We start from the raw sequence: 14,268 nt of genomic DNA, 5'->3' as shown, positions 1-14,268 counted from the left end.
GTAAATATAATGTTAGCTCCTTATAAATCATTGCTGTTTTCCAGCTCTCTTCCTGCAGGAAAAACCTTCCTTTAGCAAATTTGCCAGACCTGACAGCTGGCTAAGACTGTACAGGCATCACATCAGCACACTCCTGTGCTGCAGGGAGAAAACTCTCCCCAGGGAAAGGTGGGTCTTTGCAGCCTGAGACAGGGAAATTACCTGTTACCATACCTAATTATGAGAGGTGACTAATGGTGAGAAAGGAAGTAGAGGTCAGTACTGCATAACTGAGACACATCTCCACATCTTTTAGAGTTAATGAATTTGAACAATACAGTAAATAAATAAACCCTAAGCCCCCAAAATATCTAACGAGTGAAATTAATTCTGGATGGAAGGAAGTGACATTTCAAGTGGATATAAGGAGAGATTCCGCAGTGAGAGTGGTCAAGCACTGGAACAGGTAGCTTAGAGGCATTGTGCCATCTCCTGACCTTGGAGATTTTTCAAACTGAACTCAACAAACCTCGAAGAAACTTTATCTTGCTTTGAAGTTGGTCCTGCGCTGAGCAGGAAGTATGACTAGATGCTTCCAGAGATCCTTTCCAACCTATAATCATTCTGTGATTCTAAGTTTCCTTTGAATGAGTGAAGTGAAACGGTGAGGGGCACTTGACAGGTTTCTCTTGGAATGCAGAGGAACATCTGTAGGTGTTTCTTGTGATACTAATTTGACTGTTGCTATCAAAAAATTGTAGCAATCATTTAGTTTCTGTTGATTGCCATGCTGATTTTTAAAAAGCCTTTCAGAGTGACATGAAAAATGTAAAGAATTCAATTCATTTCTGTTGCCAATGAACAATTCTTATTTAGATGGTGCCTAATTCTAGTTCTCCTGGACTCTGCTCCTGGAAGGAGAGCCTTTTCCAACTTGTATCGTTTGGAAGGAACACTGAGGTAAGCATCCAGGCAGTCTTACTGTAAGGGTCTCATTTTGTGTTACGATGGGTAACTCTCCAAGTCTGCCTCCAGAAGCTAAGAAGGTAGGAACATCTTTTCCTGATAGGGCTCAGTCTCAACTGCTTTTCTGCAGGGCATGTTGCCTGCCCCAGGGACGTGCTGCCAGTTCCACCTTAGCCTTGTTTCCAAGAATTTTTCATGTATGGCAGTTCTAAGCCAGGGCTTGCCACTTGCTGTGGGTTTTACTAAAGGTTGCTTTTTTTTTTTCCCCCTTGGACTTTAAAAACCAGTATTGATACATCTATGCAAATGGTCAGAGTGAAACAATTAGTCCCTTGTTGTAGGACTACTCATTTTTAGCTTAATAGCAAGCACTTTGACATAGATGTCTGTTACTCATGTTAACCGTATACTGCACATAGATTTTTGTGTGACAAATGTAATTCATGCTGTGCAACAAAGTATGAAAAAGTCAGAATTTCCAAAATGTTGCATTTTCATACATTACAGATGATGAAATATGCACAGAAAGTGAATGTTAGAAGATGAATGTGGGGTTTTCAGTAGAAGGAACAGAGCCCTACAAGACAATTGTTTCAGATTGTTATACAGTTTATGAAAACTTGAGATCCCTTGAACTGTTTTTTTTAGGTATTTCTCCAAGTCTGCTTGTGGTACCTCTGATAATACTGCTACTACAGCTATCAAGTACATGCCATTCGGACACGAGGAGCCCCTACTTTATACAAAAGGTATTTCTCATTAGCTCTTCAGACATTATATTATAGACACTTTTATGTGTCCTGAAAGTGTTTTCTGAAGTCTCACGAATGCTGCAAAGCTCAGCTGCCACTGACAATTCAGGAACATACAAGAAAGGGTTTTGTTTTGCTTTGTTTGTTGTTCTGGATAATGTAAAATGAGTAAAAGTTACACACTATGTTTGTTTTTTTCCTGACTCATCATTCCGAATTGATACATTTTTTTGACTTACACTTTTTGGTAAACATGAAGAGGTCTGAGCCACAAATCACTGGCAAGAATACTGTGACACAAAAAATGCTGGGAATAACTCTTAACACACATTGACTTTGTAGATTGTACCTATATTAATTCTAACAGAGTTAATGCAGTTTTAAACTTACAGAACAGACAAAAAACCCCACACATGGTGTTTGGCTTGTTATGTAATATAGGTGCATTGGCCTACATAGATATTGCCAAGTAGAAACATCTGAAGACAATAGCTCTTCGGAATACCTGACCTGATGTTTAAGATTTATTTTGGAAGCAGTTAGCCCATTGTTACTCAGAGATCTTTTTTTTCCAGTTTTTCCTGTGACTGAAGTCGTGGCTTTCTTTGCTAGGGGACCTCCTAGCTGACTGTGCAGTTGGAGTAATTCATTAGCAAACAAGGTAACCTATATTAATGTTTTCAGCCTCCACTAAGATTTTGAAAATTGTAGGGCATCTTATAGATATTGTAAAAAGTAGGTGACAGTAAACATTGTGTATTTCCCATTCCTTAGATTTTTTTTTTTTTTTTTAACGGAAAGCAACACTGTAGTTCAGCAATGTCTGAAGTAAGGGTGACTTCTGTGAGAAGAAAGAAACTCCTACTTTTGATTTTTTTGGGGTTTGTAGTAAGTGAGACATTTAGATTTTTTTCTTTACTGGGACATCTGGGAATTCTCTGTTAGTAAACAGTAATGGTGCAAGGTCCTACTGCTCTTAACTATTTCCAAATCAAACTCTGGCTGATAATAAGTGAGTGATAAAGCTACCTTTCAGCATCCCATTTCTTCAGCATCAGTCAGTACTTTTCCAGAAAAGCCACTCAGAAAATTTATCTCAAACAATTCTATCATTTATGAGTTAGTGGGTTTTGCTGGAAGACTATTTCAATATCCAAGTGAATGCACAAATGACTGAAAGTTTTAGCAAGTGAAATGGTTTGGCTTTGGATTAATAGATATTTACAAGTGCTTTCATAAAGAATAAGTTCAAGTTCTTATCAAGTGAATGAAATCACACTTATAATTTAAAAGACAATGTGTTTGGTCCAGACTAGGCTATTATTTCTTCTTTCCTCCCTCAAAGGCAGCATATTCATTAAAACAAGTGCATTTTTACTTCAACTAATTTTCTTACATAGCTAGTGGCTTTTTCATCTTCACAGCACATCACTGAAGAAAAAAGCTAAGATTCTCAGAAATACCATCAAGTAAAGGCCTCATGAAAAATTAAGTTAGACCATTCTTATGTAGAACTTAGGAGTTTTTTGAAGCTTCACTGGCTCAGGACAAAACATAGCAATGTAATTTATATTTCAAATCTCAGTTGGTATGACACGCATGTGATCGATACTGATCAGAAAGACTAAGCCTCTTGGCTTAGAAATTTCATGCAGAAATATAGATTCTAATTAATAAATCTCTTAGATGCAGATAAAGTGCAGTAGGTAAAGATGCTTCTTTGCATGCACACCCCCCCCACACCCCTTGAAAACTACCTCTCATAGTCATATTGTCTACGGAGCTATTCTTATTTGTGCATACAGCATGCGGCATGTAGACTATGCTGTCCTTTTTTTAACCGCGTGAAAGCTATGAAAAGCTTTGGGTCTAGGCTTTTAACAAAGAACAGTGAGTGGGAATGCCATTTCTAATCTAGATTTCTCTGAAAACTTTTTCACAGTAGCCAGTGAGATAATTTTATGCAGGGCTTGTCTTGGATGATGATGGGAAAAGGTGCACATTTATTTATTTAGAAACAGATGTGGCATTTTTTGTAGGGGAAAAATATAATAATTGTTAGAATTTAAACAACATATCTGCCTTAAAATTATCATAAGAAACAAAACTGGGGTTTCTCCAGATGATCCAAGTTATTTTTGTGAATGAAAATCAACTTTGTGCCTTTGTAAAATGTATTTACCTTGGTTTTAGTAGCTGAAGATAACGTTGGCTTTGTATACTGACACACTTCCACTTGCGTATTGCTTAGTTCTCACATATTTGTGCCTGGCAAGTCTTTTGCATTTTATTGTTCCATCACAGGGAGAGAGGACACACACTGAAACAGTATCATAGCTTTGCAGAGGTGAGTTCTTCCAAGCTCTCCACAGAGAACTGAGAGTCTCCAGCTGTCACAGGGGAAAAGGGAAAGCAGATTGCTATATGCTGGCATCTTAGTACTTCAGACATCTTCATATATCTTACTCTGTTGGTTTTACTTATTGCTAATGTAATTGAGACGTATTGCAAAAAATTCTAAGAATTATCTTAATAATTATTGCATAGTTTTATAACTCTTAAGTAGTAGCAGTTATTCTAACTATTCTGCTATTCTAGCTCCTGTAATGTAATTTGGGTGTTTATTTTAGTATTTGATGTAATTGTTGACACATCTTTTGTTTTCCCTTATTTTCTAAATATAAATTCAGCATTAATGAAATCTCTTGCGCACTACTTAGAAATAAGCTTAAAAACAGTGAAAAATGAAGTTACTATAACATTTGAAAATATAAAGAAATAAAATTAAAACCAATATCAAATACTATTATTAATACTATTAAAAGTCAATATGGAAAATTCATCAATAATGGTCTCTTCCATCTGTTAAATCCAAAAATACATGCCTTAAATATATAGTTACTTCTGAGACTGTAACAGTCCAAAATTGCAGCAAGAGAAATTCTCAACAGCTAAAAGGAATAAAACACCATTCACAATCAGAGCGGGTAAGGAACAGAGAGGCTGTGGCATAACCACTTTTGGAGATTTTTTAGAACTTCTCCAAACATGGCTCTTGGCAACCTGATCTAACTCATCACAAAGTCCTCTCATCTCTGTAAGCTTTGTGATGAAAGTGGATGCCACAATATCTGGCTAATTTCCCAACTGCTAACAGGCATACACTCTGTTTAGTGAGGTACAGTGGATAAAATTTGCCATCTGTTCTCTTGCCAACAGTCAGATGGTAGGAGCTGGAGATTTTGTAATATTAATGCAGTAAAATAGGACAAGAAAGCTTCATTATTGAGCTATCAATCCATGTACCCACCTCAGACTAGCATTAGAATTGCTCTGACTGTTATTTATTTATGTATGCAAGATTGTGTAACAGGCCACACTAAACAAGTATCTGTTGTTGCAATGTGTATTTGTATTCATAAAATTGAAGCTTTAACTGATACTTTCAATGCAGATTTCCTGGGGGATTTTTGGGCTTCATTTTTTGTAAAGGCTTCCCTAAGAGGTTTGTGCAAATCCTGCCACATAAATAGCAAACCCACAAAATTCGTGTTACAGTGTTGTATTTATGTCTTCTTTTTAGTAAATTATTATGCAGTGATGGAATTATCAGATCCTCTTATTTAATGAAGTACTACAATAACACACAAGGAGCCTCTATACATCAACAAGAACATGCTGTTTTTGATGACTTTCAGCTGAGTGAAACTACTGATTCCTTTCATGTTTATCAAACTAGTCATGTCTATTCAATGTTGGTATTTAGGAAGCATAGGCAGAATGCATGGGTTTTTCCCTGAGGTGAACAAACATTGTGTATTCAATGAGTGGTACGCAAATACCAAAATTTGTTTGTCCTGTATCTGTTCTTCTGGATACAGAACTCGTATGTCATGTAACCATGTATGAGATTCTTCTGGGGGTTGGTTCCCGCCCCCTCTGCATTTTGGACTGTTTACCTTTTCCATTGTGAACACACAAGGAATAGTACCTACCAACAAACAGAGCTGCATTAATGTTATTTTTAAGTGGCATCCTATCTCCAAGGGAGGCACAGGAAGACTGAAAAAGGGTTGTTTGGTAGCAGAGGTTCAAAAATACATCTTTATTTTCAAGTAGTATCTCAGTACTTAAAGTAACCACACATATGGCTGATAAAATACCTATTAAAACTGCTATCCTCACAGTTTTTCCACTTAATTTAATTCCATTTTCCTTGTATTTTTTAAAATCTCACTGTGAAAGAATTGCTTTATTCTTGGGAGTCAGTGCAATGTGGTCTGGTAATAGAAAGAAACAAACCTTCCAAAGTAAGCTTGTATCGTAATAGAAAGAAACAAACCTTCCAAAGTAAGCTTGTACCTGTGACAAATTGTTGAGTTTGTAAGTTAAGTTCATGACAAACTGTGACGTTTACTGTTATGTCACTATCTAGAATATATATAGTTAGATATGTAGAGACCTTAGCCGTAGACATACGCATAATTGTAGTGATCTTTAGGGGCTGACAGTTCTTATTGTGAGATGAGAAACAAAGAATTTTTGGTTGATGATTTTGTTTTTCAGCTCTGGCTTAAAACTATAAGAACTTTTCGTGATAGCTGCTCTGAGTACATTATTCCTACTGACTGGGGCAAAAGTGTGCTCAACTGGCAATAAACAGGAACTCCTGTCTTCCGGGAAACAACCCGACATTACTCCTTGGTATGCTGAATTCTGCAGTCACACAGAAGTTGTATGGGCTGGTACCTGGCATTCACAATTCCCTCTGCCCCTTCCCTCCCTAACAATGACTTAGAAGAGAGGCTCTAGTCAATGCTGGGGTTTTTATATATAGCTTTATGTAAAATCATTCAGAGCATGCCTCATTCTTCCACAGTTTTAGATTATTTCAATGCCATTCAAAAATAAAAAAAACTCTGTAGTGTAATCTCATCTGTTAAAGTAATCATGTCAGAATCACAATGTGTTTAGTTTGAAGGTACAGAGACAGACTTACAGTACTTGAAGTCACCTCTGGGTTGCCACAGCTACAGTTCTCATAAAGAACAAAACCCACATAACAACTCAAATAAACCCAATCTTTCCACATGCAGGCATAGACCAGTTTTGCAAAAGGGCTAGAATGCACCATGCTCAGAAGATTTTGCCCAATACTGTGACTATTAATAAAGCATCTGACAGTGCTTGTGCAAGAACTGCCATGGTATGTGGGAAGGAAAAGGCTCCCTGTATCGATACATCATAGCCATTACTAGTGGCTGCTTATGACGGAGTGCAAGGAGAGAACCTCCCTAGCAGTTCTGTGCTTCTCCAGCGTTCAATAATATGATTTCCCCAGTCAAACCTGCATCCAGACCATCATGTGTAACAGTCACTGCCAGCCTGAGCTTTGTGGGTCTGACTTACCTATTCAATCTTAGATGTTAGAAATGCTTGCAGGAAAGGTAGGCATATAATATGTAAAGTAATAGGGTACAGGTGTGGCCTTTGTCTCGCACAATGGGAAAAAAAGGATGCTAAATAATAAATCTTATGCTGCTTGCATGCTCTGGACTGGACTGTACGGTTTATCACATATTTAACAAACTGAAAATCCATGTGACACATCATTATTTGGATAACGGTGATCTCACGTATGTGTGCACTACTCAAAGTCAGAAGAGATCCAACCAGCTGTTTGGATTTGCCTCAACTACAGCCAGAGGGAGCTTGCAAGCCTGACAACACAGGCTGTAACAGAACGGGAGGGGTAACAGCTGTTGATGGGCCACTCCTTTACCAGTTTCCTTAAAACCTTTCCTTGAACTATTTGTGGTTTTGTAACACCTTGCACTAAGCTCTACAATATACTTGTATGCTGTTTAAAGGAGTATTTGTCTCACCCTGTCAATAGTCTGATCGTGGTCTTGATGTGTTTTAATATGTTTCTGATGTTGAATCCTATTGCTAGTAACCATTTCCTTTCTGTGGAACACATTTTTAGGCTGAATGTGTCATTTTGAGCTTCAAAGTGCTGTTCCACCATGACTAACGAGCTCCTATGAGTTCAGAACTTTCCATAACCGGTTTGAAATTAGTCCCCCTGAGATTTAAACAGCATGTTCCCATGCTGACATCGCTGCCTGTGGGTTCACCACACAGAACCACATGCTCTCACCTGCTTTCCCTGCAGTGCTGGGAACTCAGAAATACCTGGGGTTTACAATTTACATTCTTACTCGTGTTCTCTTTGCCTGTGAGTTTTCAAGTCACTGAACAGCTAGGTTAGCAGACAAGGTGGTCTCCTTGTGAACCCCAAGCACAAAGCAGGTTCTGTCTAGTCCCAGCCGAAGCAGTGGTAGCAGGCATTCGCCCCGGAGGCTGCCTATACCTGAAATAAAGGTCTGAACAGGACGGATGGCACGGTCGCACTGACGTGTGGAATTAAACTCTGTAACTCAGGATAAGTTACAAAGCAGGTGTGTTTATTGTGATACTGGGTGCAAGGGGATCGCTCCTCCTACCTTGCACACCTACTTGTACTCACAATACATATTTATACAGTGAAGTTGGTTAGTTCTGCCCAAAGTCTACACCTATGAGCTAATTATTGTTTAGTTGCTTTCTTGCTTCAATTTAAAGGTACAGCTCATTGTAAATTTACTACCCATACTCCCTGAGCAGGGGGTTCACTCTGTTCGGGGGGCCATTGGAGTAGGAGGTCGTGATCTCCCACTACCACAATTATTTTATCCAAGCGTCCTTGAGTCTTATCACTTCAGTAGTTTTTCTTTCAGCAATTAGCACGTCCTTGTCAGAAGGCTGATTGACATTCCTGTGGGGCTCACCTTCATCTGTACCGACCGCCCCCCGAGGCGCTGAGCGGGCCGAGCCCCAGCCCTTCTCCTCAGGCAGCGCGGCCCCTGCCCGCATGCCCACGGCTCCCGTTACCTGTGTGGCTCCTGCCTGCACAGTTTGAGGGTTTTCACTGTGTTTTCTCGCATCAGCCCTCCAGCCTAGCGCTGCATACACAAGCCATCGGGCCGTACCTCAGGTGTACGCACGGCTTTCGGCGGGAACCGCCGACGGGGGCACCTAGCCGGGCGCGGCCGGAGGGCGCTGGGAGGTTTCCGTGCCCGCGCTCCGCCGCCCACACGGCGGCTGCCGTCCCCTGAGGCGCCCAGGGAAACCCGCCCTGTCGCCTCAGCGCCGGGGCGCGCCGCGCTTCCGGGGGGCGCTGCCCTGCCTGGGGGCGCCGCCCGCGGAAGCGCCGGCCCGGCCCCTCCCGCTGCCCGATCGCCGCCGCGGCTCTGAGGCGCCGCCGGCTCGCCCTGCCTGGCGCCCCCTGCCCCGGCCCTCGGTACCGCTCCCGCGGCCCAGCCCGCTCCCGAGGAGCGCGGCGCCGCTGCTCCGAGCCTTTCCATCGCCCACGTCCCTCGGCACCTGCGCGGGGGCACCGCGCCGCCCCGCCAGCCCGTCAGGCGCTGGGCCGCGCCCCGCCCCGTCACCTGACCGCCGGGGACGCGCCCGCCGCCCCCTCCCCTCCTCCGCCTGCCCTCCCGGTCGGTACGGCGCGGCTGGCGTGCGGTGGGGCCCGCCTCCGCCATGGTGCTGGAGTCGGTGGTGGCGGATCTTCTGAACCGCTTCCTGGGCGACTATGTGGAGAACCTGAACAAGTCTCAGCTCAAGCTGGGCATATGGGGGGGTAAGGAGCCCCTTTTCTCGTGCCCCGGCGCTGTCACGGGAGTTGGGCGCTGCCCCGCGCCGCGGCGGGGAGCGGAGCTCGCTGGCTGCGGTATCCCCGTGAGGGGCTGGCGGCTGGCGGGGCCGCCGTTCCCTCTGAGGGGCTGGCGGGCTGCGAGTGTGCGGCGCGGCACTCTGAGGAGAGGGCGAGCGGCGGAGCCGCGGCCCTCCGTGAGGGACGGGCCGTCAGGCTGTGGCGCGGACCGTACCCCGCCGCCCCTTCCCCACCGTGAGTTGCGGGCGGTCCGCGGCCCCTGGTGAGGGGCGGTCGGTCGGTCAGGCCGTGCCCGCTACCCCGCCGCCCATGACGGGCCGTCGGTCGCCCCGTGCCCCTGGCTTCTGGCCCCTCTCCCTGCTCTAGCGGGGCGGGCGGCCTGTGGGGGAGCGGCGGGTTCCTCGCTGCGCTGAGGGGCCGTGGGGGGAGAAGGCGCGAAGCGGGTTTTCCGCGGCGGCGGGTCCTCCCGGGGGCTGAGGCGCAGCGTGGGCGCACGTCGCTGGCCTCGGAGTGCGCTGAGGCACGAAACGATCGGCAAGGAGAAAAAAACCAAAACAAGAACTCGTTTTTGGCCTCTCTTTTCTCGAGAGTGTACCGGTTGGGGGTAGGAGTGTGCTGCTGCGTGCGGGCCCGTGTGGAGTGACCTCAGGAGGAGAGGAGGCCTTGGCTGAGGGGCGGCTGGTGGGGTGCTCGGGTGTCTTTAACCGGCTAATTTATTGGTGTAAATAATGTCTGTTGAACAGAAGTGATAATGCCATAAAACAGAGCAGATGTTATCGGTGAATATATTGGACATTCTGGTTTGCTACGCTCTAGGCATGTAAAAGCCCATTTGAAGTACGGCTCGCTATTTTAAATGATTCCCACACGTAAGGGACGAGACTTTTCTCGTCATCTTATTTTTGCTCTTGCCATGGTAGTAAGTATTCTAACATTCATAAATTACTAATAGATGATAAATATTTATAAATTATTAATACATTAAAAATCGAACATGGCATTAAAAGCACTAAGAGGTATATGCTATGTGCTTTCCTCAGGTAAATCCTGTGTGCCAGTGTTTCCTGTGGAAATCCTATTATGTTGCCTGTGTCAGGAAAAGCTAATGTGTTGTGAAAACAGGCATGTGTTTTTGTGGCTTTCTGATTCATGATTTTTCTGTTACATAAAATCATCACAACCAAGATACACTTTTCCTAGTCTACCCTACCTTGATAGAACTGTAATTACAATTTGCAATAAAGTGAATAGTAAGAAAGTTTTGCTGTTACTGTATGTGTACTTAATAGGGTAGAAACATGCGGACCTTTAAGTTGGTGAAGCTTCTGTAATCTCTTCCACCATGAAATTTTGTCTGAATAATCAGTGTTTAATGACTTACAAATTAGACGCGTTGTGCTGTTTTGTAACTGGAGTAAGGTTTTCAGATTTTATCCATGTGTACTTGGGAGGATTGTAGTTGTGTTCCTTGTTCCAACTTACATAATAGTCGAAAGTCACTTGTTCTCTTTTTCTTCTAAATAGGTAATGTGGCACTTGACAATTTACAGATAAAGGAGAATGCATTAGTAAGTGTTCTAATTTCTTTTAAATTGCTTTTCTGTGTCAAAAGTCTAAGTCTTACGTTTAAATGTTACTTACTGTAGTCTCACAAGAAGTAAGTCCTTGGTTAACTGTTTCCAATTTTGCCCATGTTACTGGATCAAAGGAAGAAAATTAGCTACGTTTGAAAAGGTAAGTGTGTTCCTTCAGAAGAGAAAAGTAACTGCTGAGCAATTAGCAACAGGGTTTTGAGGTGAGTTTCTCCATGTTTATGCATACATGCATATACAGCCTGTTGTAGTATTTGAGGCTTGACATGATAAAACTTTAAAAAAAGATGTTGATGTGTTTCTGTTACTATTTTGGTCATCCAGTATAACTTAAAGAATTTAATTTCTGCTGTGACTGCTACTGTATAATCGTAATTCATAGTTAAGTCGTGGGGTTTTTTCCTCTTATATGTCCACGCAGGAGATGTTTGTATGTTCCTGAACAATTTACTAGATCTAATGAGTGTTCATAGGCTTAGGTTTTGTTGTTGAGTTTTTTTTAGCTTTGGTTGAGTAAGTGGCTTTTCAAGGCCTGATTTCACATTCATTGATTGATCTAAGTCTTCTGAAAGGCAGAAGTTTCTTCTCATTTGTTGGTGTGGGGATGAAGGGAGAAAAAGTTCATCCTTCTGCCTCAGTTGATGGGATTGAAGCTTATGTTTATGACTTTCTCTGTAAATTGATGCTTATTAAGACTGGCAGTCATTAAAATACATACTCTGTGGAAGTAAATATGTTTATTCCAATGGTCCATTCTCTTGCTTTTAAAATAGAAATGACGGAGTGAAGGAAAAAAAAAATGAATCCCTTTTCTTGTCTGAAGATGTACCCATATTCTTGTCTGAAAAAAACCCCAAACAACTGGCTGATTTTTATGTTCTTTAATTGAGCTAATGAACACCTGCACTACTGAGAGAATCTCACTGCAATCTTGTGTCTTCAAACTACACTGAGAACTGTTACTCTTCTGTGAATTGAAAACAGTTGGATCTTTTTATGACATAATTATTGGTTTCTCATCATTGTTCTGAAGTTTCATATTTTACATTCCCATTTCATCCATTCGCGATAATTTTGTTGTACTTTAAAACTCTTGATACAAATATCTTCATAATCTGGCCGTTAAAAAAGGAAAGAAGGAAGTGTTATCTACTTTCTACATGTCTTTCCTTCTTATGATGACAGCAAGGTTGATTATGATTCTAGCAGTTAAAAATGCATATTTGTGTATGTGACTGACCAGAGCTAAGATGAATTCAAGAACTGAAAACAAGGGATGTTTTGGGCTGCTTTACCATAGCAGTATGTTAGATTTCTGTGCGAAAGTAGTTAAATGAAGGTTGATATTGAACACCACTTTTAGAGGAGTAGCCTCTACCTTCTTGCAAAAGAAGGGATTAAAGGAATGTGATATGGTCCAACTTTTTCTTTTCTAGTTTACCTGTCTGCTGTCTGGATTGTTTTTGTTTTCCTCTTAAGGTTTTCCACCAGAAAATAACTACCTTTTAATTTCTGTATATAGATACAGTACTTTTTAAATGTAAGAAAAGAAAGTCCTTAGGAAAAGGGAAGTGAGCAAATAGTTAACTTTTACTGTTATGCTTGCTGAGTCCACTCCCCCCCCCCCCCCTTGGTCATAGTAAAAGAGTGTTTCATTAAAATGGAAGTTTGTCAGACCTCAGTAAAAATTTAGGCTTCAGGTCATGCAAAGTAGTCTTAAGAAGGTTAGTGTAAAATTTCTAAAATAAAATTGTACAGATTAGTTTTTAGGCACCTTTAAAATGTAACCTTTTTTTTCCCCTAAAAAATATGTTAAAGAGTTTACTGACCCAAAATGCTGAAGTGTCATTCTGTGAAATACGTACTTTTTACCTTGTGAGGCTGTACTGTTTAGTGTGACTTGAGCTACAAAAAAGAAGAGATGAGTATAATGGGGCAGTTGCTATTGATATTCCTTTTTTACTTCATTAAAAACTTATAGTAGTGATAGTAATGAATCCTTTTGATGCATTTTTTTTTCAATTTTATCCTATTTTTCAATCATAATGAAAAATGACTGATGACAAACTGGTCTAAGCTCTTTAGAAACTTGTTATGTGTTTCTCGGCTTGTATCCATCATTACCACCAAAAAGCTTGAATTCTGAGCTTTACTTGTGAATTTGTATCCAGTATCCAGCTGGTCACAGCTCTTAATCTTCAAAGCTAAAATTGCGTGTTTCTTCTCAGTTATAGTCTTGAAGTATTTTCAGTAGATCTTTTTTCATGTTAACATCAAACCACAGTGCTTTCACGGTTTTTAATTTATGTCAGTCTGTTGTCTTTACTCAACAACTTTAAAGCATCTTTAATTTCTAGCCTATCCTTCGCTTCCCCCCTCCCCCTCAGTTTTCTTCTGAAAACTGTTTTTTCAATGTTAGACTCACGGTCCTGTCCTTTCAGCAGGCCAAACTGAGCAGGTCCTCCTCAGAATTTAGCTGTGGTTCATAAATGAAGTATTAAAAGGGGTGGATTTGGTTTCTGCTATCTGCTTCTACATGATTTCTACTGTTCCTAGCTCTATCAAGAGCAGAGATCTTTCTTTGCTCTCACAATTTGTTTCAGCCTCCTTTTATGCCTGGTCGTACTACTAAAAACAAAGTTTGGAGATCAGACTATTTTAAGTGAGTCTGTTTTACTTTTCTCTCCTGATACATTTCAATGAAAAATAAAAACTGAGAAGAAAGCTTCCAGTTAAGCTTAATGACCAGATTTTTAATGTGCAGGAGCCTGCAGGAAGAAATATTTGGGAAGTGCTGAAGAGCAGTTGCCACCAGGAAGAATTGAATGCATAAGGATAAGTTTCTAGGACTATGCGTTTATAACCAGGAAAGGGTTAAAATATTCCATAGGTCTTGCTTTTCAGTTGTTTCTCTGAGGTGCTGAAAAGGAAAAAGCCATGGAAATACTGTCACAAGCTTAGTCACTTAAAGTTGCTTGATATTAGGCTCCTAACTGCAGCTCAGAATACTTTTTAAAAACTGTGGAAATCTGGCAGACACGTTAATTTGGATATTAATCTTCTTTTTTGGAGCAGCTCTGTTAAATGTTTTTAAGTTGTTGGAAGACTGGTGGTCAAAGTTGTTTTCTAGTGCATGGGAAGAGACAAGTGGTTAATGCCTATCTCGTTTAGGAAAATGGGTTTGCTTTTTATAGCCTTTGAGGTTAAGACTTCAGGTCTTTGAATTGTGGTTAAGTTATTTGAAAAGAATGCTGAAGTG

At 41.4% G+C, this 14,268-nt stretch overlaps 1 protein-coding gene across 3 annotated transcripts in view; it reads left to right on the top strand.

Moving 5' to 3' along the window:
- The first annotated feature begins 9,209 nt into the window (after positions 1-9,209).
- Positions 9,210-14,268, top strand: part of VPS13C (vacuolar protein sorting 13 homolog C) — a 97,058-nt gene continuing 91,999 nt past the window's right edge. For all 3 annotated transcript variants that reach the window (XR_005828825.1, XM_040600342.1, XM_040600341.1), the window contains exons 1-2: positions 9,210-9,384; positions 10,942-10,985. Coding sequence is in view for 2 of the 3 variants with exons in the window: in XM_040600342.1 (XP_040456276.1) it covers positions 9,285-9,384; positions 10,942-10,985 (144 nt within the window). In the remaining variant the exon portion in view is untranslated. The remainder of the gene's footprint in view (positions 9,385-10,941; positions 10,986-14,268) is intronic.

This window comes from Falco naumanni, chromosome 7 (genome assembly GCF_017639655.2).
Source record: "Falco naumanni isolate bFalNau1 chromosome 7, bFalNau1.pat, whole genome shotgun sequence".
NCBI classification, from domain to species: Eukaryota; Metazoa; Chordata; class Aves; order Falconiformes; family Falconidae; genus Falco; species Falco naumanni.
Note: the sequence above shows the minus strand (reverse complement) of the source record. Positions and strands in the feature narration are given on the sequence as shown.